At 42.2% G+C, this 5,000-nt stretch overlaps 1 protein-coding gene across 5 annotated transcripts in view; it reads left to right on the top strand.

Moving 5' to 3' along the window:
- Nucleotides 1-5,000, top strand: part of LOC112235374 (phospholipid-transporting ATPase ID) — an 81,467-nt gene that overhangs the window by 48,923 nt on the left and 27,544 nt on the right. For all 5 annotated transcript variants that reach the window (XR_006083069.1, XM_042319359.1, XM_042319360.1 and 2 more), the window contains 3 exons: nt 11-98; nt 4,058-4,092; nt 4,311-4,470. Coding sequence is in view for 4 of the 5 variants with exons in the window: in XM_042319359.1 (XP_042175293.1) it covers nt 11-98; nt 4,058-4,092; nt 4,311-4,470 (283 nt within the window). In the remaining variant the exon portion in view is untranslated. The remainder of the gene's footprint in view (nt 1-10; nt 99-4,057; nt 4,093-4,310; nt 4,471-5,000) is intronic.

Below are 5,000 nucleotides of genomic sequence, written 5' to 3'. Positions count from 1 at the left end.
ATTGAAACAGGTGGAGTACATCTTCAGTGACAAGACAGGAACTCTCACTCAGAACATCATGAGCTTCAGCAAGTGCTCTATCAATGGACATGCCTATGGTGGGTATACTACACTATATACTACATGATATACTACACTATATACTACAGTCTATCAGATTTAAGGTGGGTATACTACACTATATACTACACTATATACTACCATATACTACACTCTATACTACACTATATATTACAATATATACTACTATATACTACAGTCTATCCGATTTAAGGTGGGTATACTACACTATATACCACATGATATACTACACTATATACTACAGTCTATCAGATTTAAGGTGGGTATACTACACTATATACCACATGATATACTACACTATATACTACAGTCTATCAGATTTAAGGTGGGTATACTACACTATATACCACATGATATACTACACTATATACTACAGTCTATCAGATTTAAGGTGGGTATACTACACTATATACCACATGATATACTACACTATATACTACAGTCTATCAGATTTAAGGTGGGTATACTACACTATATACCACATGATATACTACACTATATACTACAGTCTATCAGATTTAAGGTGGGTATACTACACTATATACCACATGATATACTACACTATATACTACAGTCTATCAGATTTAAGGTGGGTATACTACACTATATACCATGATATACTACACTATATACTACAGTCTATCAGATTTAAGGTGGGTATACTACACTATATACCACATGATATACTACACTATATACTACAGTCTATCAGATTTAAGGTGGGTATACTACACTATATACCACATGATATACTACACTATATACTACAGTCTATCAGATTTAAGGTGGGTATACTACACTATATACCACATGATATACTACACTATATACTACAGTCTATCAGATTTAAGGTGGGTATACTACACTATATACCACATGATATACTACACTATATACTACAGTCTATGATTTAAGGTGGGTATACTACACTATATACTGATATACTACAGTACAGTCTATCAGATTTAAGGTGGGTATACACTATATACTACAGTCTATCAGATTTAAGGTGGGTATACTACACTATATACCACATGATATACTACACTATATACTACAGTCTATCAGATTTAAGGTGGGTATACTACACTATATACCACATGATATACTACAGTCTATCCGATTTAAGGTGGGTATACTACACTATATACCACATGATATACTACACTATATACTACAGTCTATCAGATTTAAGGTGGGTATACTACACTATATACCACATGATATACTACACTATATACTACAGTCTATCAGATTTAAGGTGGGTATACTACATATACAGTGGGGAGAACAAGTATTTGATACACTGCCGATTTTGCAGGTTTTCCTACTTACAAAGCATGTAGAGGTCTGTACTTTTTTTATCATAGGTACACTTCAACTGTGAGAGACAGAATCTCAAACAAAAATCCAGAAAATCACATTGTATGATTTTTAAGTAATTAATTTGCATTTTATTGCATGACATAAGTATTTGATCACTTACCAACCAGTAAGAATTCCGGCTCTCACAGACCAGTTAGTTTTTCTTTAAGAAGCCCTCCTGTTCTCCACTCATTACCTGTATTAACTGCACCTGTTTGAACTTGTTTCTTGTATAAAAAAAACTGTCCACACACTCAATCAAACAGACTCCAACCTCTCCACAATGGCCAAGACCAGAGAGCTGTGTAAGGACATCAGGGATAAAACTGTAGACCTGCACAAGGCTGGGATGAGCTACAGGACAATAGGCAAGCAGCTTGGTGAGAAGGCAACAACTGTTGGTGCAATTATTAGAAAATGGAAGAAGTTCAAGATGGCAGTCAATCACCCTCGGTCTGGGGCTCCATGCAAGATCTCACCTCGTGGGGCATCAATGATCATGAGGAAGGTGATGGATCAGCCCAGAACTACATGGCAGGACTTGGTCAATGACCTGAAGAGTGCTGGGACCACAGTCTCAAAGAAAACCATTAGTAACACACTACGCCGTCATGGATTAAAATCCTGCAGCGCACGCAAGGTCCCCCTGCTCAAGCCAGCGCATGTCCAGGCCCGTCTGAAGTTTGCCAATCACCATCTGGATGATCCAGAAGAGGAATGGGAGGAGGTCATGTGGTCTGATGAGACAAAAATAGAGATTTTTGGTCTGAACTCCACTCGCCGTGTTTGGAGGAAGAAGAAGGATGAGTACAACCCCAAGAACACCATCCCAACCGTGAAGCATGGAGGTGGAAACATCATTCTTTGGGGATGCTTTTCTGCAAAGGGGACAGGATGACTGCACTGTAATGAGGGGAGGATGGATGGGGCCATGTATCGCGAGATCTTGGCCAACAACCTCCTTCCCTCAGTAAGAGCATTGAAGATGGGTCGTGGCTGGGTCTTCCAGCAAGACAACGACCCGAAACACAGCCAGGGCAACTAAGGAGTGGCTCCGTAAGAAGCATCTCAAGGTCCTGGAGTGGCCTAGCCAGTCTCCAGACCTGAACCCAATAGAAAATCTTTGGAGGGAGCTGAAAGTCTGTATTGCCCAGCGACAGCCCCGAAACCTGAAGAATCTGGAGAAGGTCTGTATGGAGGAGTGGGCCAAAATCCCTGCTACAGTGTGTGCAAACCTGGTCAAGAACTACAGGAAACGTATGATCTCTGTAATTGCAAACAAAGGTTTCTGTACCAAATATTAAGTTCTGCTTTTCTGATGTATCAAATACTTATGTCATGCAATAAAATGCAAATTAATTACTTAAAAATCATACAATGTGATTTTCTGGATTTTTGTTTGAGATTCTGTCTCTCACAGTTGAAGTGTACCTATGATAAAAAAGTACAGACCTCTACATGCTTTGTAAGTAGGAAAACCTGCAAAATCGGCAGTGTATCAAATACTTGTTCTCCCCACTGTATACTACAGTCTATCAGATTTAAGGTGAGTATACTGCATATATACTACAGTCTATCAGATTTAGGGTGGGTATACTACATATATACTACAGTCATTCAGATTTAAGGTGGGTATACTACATATATACTACAGTCTATCAGATTTAAGGTGTGTATACTACATATATACTACAGTCTATCAGATTTAAGGTGGGTATACTACATATATACTACAGTCTATCAGATTAGGGGAAAAAACAGATACAAATACACCTTATGGAACAGCAAGGACTGTAAAGAGTCACACACATACAACATATACACTAGACACACAACTTAAACACTATACACACATGTACACAGTATACACACAGTACACCTGGATTGTGTGTAGTAGTAGAGTAGTGGCCTGAGGGCACACGCTTAATGTTGTTAAATATATTTCAATGTTTAAAAATGGTATTATAATGTATATTACTGCCTTAATATTTGCTGGAACCCAGGAAGAGTAGCTGCTGTCTTGGCAGGAACTAATGGGGATCCATAATAAACCCCAGGAAGAGTAGCTGCTGCCTTGGCAGGAACTAATGGGGATCCATAATAAACCCCAGGAAGAGTAGCTGCTGTCTTGGCAGGAACTAATGGGGATCCATAATAAACCCCAGGAAGAGTAGCTGCTGTCTTGGCAGGAACTAATGGGGATCCATAATAAACCCCAGGAAGACTAGCTGCTGTCTTGGCAGGAACTAATGGGGATCCATAATAAAGCCCAGGAAGAGTAGCTGCTGTCTTGGCAGGAACTAATGGGGATCCATAATAAACCCCAGGAAGAGTAGTTGCTGCCTTGGCAGGAACTAATGGGGATCCATAATAAACCCCAGGAAGAGTAGCTGCTGTCTTGGCAGGAACTAATGGGGATCCATAATAAACCCCAGGAAGAGTAGTTGCTGCCTTGGCAGGAACTAATGGGGATTCTTAATAAATACAAATAGAACAATACACACACAAATCAGATCAAATCAGCACTGTCCTGTTCCCCCAGTCAATGTTGCAGACGTCCTTGTGGTGCTGGGTAACTCTGAGTCTAAGTGTGAGTGTGTTCTATTGTCAGGTGAGGTGATCGACCCGTTGGGAGCACAGCCAAAGGTGAGCAGGCTAACGTAAGACTAACAGTATGACTAACAACACAGCATACTGTTCAGCTTGCTCTGTGGCAATGACATCACTCTGGCACTGTGCACTTTGCTATTTGACCTTATGTGAATACAAAGCATAGTTCTAACGGTGAATACCACAACTGTCCTCCTTCCTCTCTTTCCCCCTTCTCTGTCTCCCCTTCTCTCTCTCCTCTTCTCTCTTTCCAGAGGCTAGACTTCTCCTCCTTCAACCCCCTGGCGGACCCTGACTTCTGTTACTATGACAACGGTCTGCTGAAGTCGGTGAAGCTGGGAGACCTTCACAGCCACGAGTTCTTCCGGCTGCTTTCCCTCTGTCACACCGTCATGAGTGAGGAGAAGAAGGAGGGTGAGAGATAGCGGGAGGGAGGGATGGAAGGAGGGTGAGAGAGAGGGATAGAGGGAGGAATAGAAGGAGAGGGAGGGTGAGAGAGAGGGATAGAAGGAGCAATAGAAGGAGATGGAGGGTGAGAGAGGGATAGAAGGAGAGGGAGGGTGAGAGGGAGGAATAGAAGGAGAGGGAGGGTGAGAGAGAGGGATAGAGGGAGGAATAGAAGGAGAGGGAGGGTGAGAGAGAGGGATAGCGGGAGGAATAGAAGGAGAGGGAGGGTGAGAGAGGGATAGAAGGAGAGGGAGGGTGAGAGGGAGGAATAGAAGGAGAGGGAGGGTGAGAGAGAGGGATGGAGTGAGGAATAGAAGGAGAGGGAGGGTGAGAGGGAGGAATAGCAGGAGAGGGAGGGTGAGAGAGAGGGATAGAAGGAGAGGGAGGGTGAGAGGGAGGAATAGAAGGAGAGGGAGGGTGAGAGAGGGATAGAGTGAGGAATAGAAGGAGAGGGAGGGCGAGAGCAATAGAGGGAGGAATAGGAGAAGGAGGGTGAG

The sequence above is a fragment of the Oncorhynchus tshawytscha genome, unplaced genomic scaffold, assembly GCF_018296145.1.
Source record: "Oncorhynchus tshawytscha isolate Ot180627B unplaced genomic scaffold, Otsh_v2.0 Un_scaffold_17_pilon_pilon, whole genome shotgun sequence".
NCBI lineage: Eukaryota > Metazoa > Chordata > Actinopteri > Salmoniformes > Salmonidae > Oncorhynchus > Oncorhynchus tshawytscha.
This window is presented reverse-complemented; position numbering and strand designations above follow the sequence as displayed.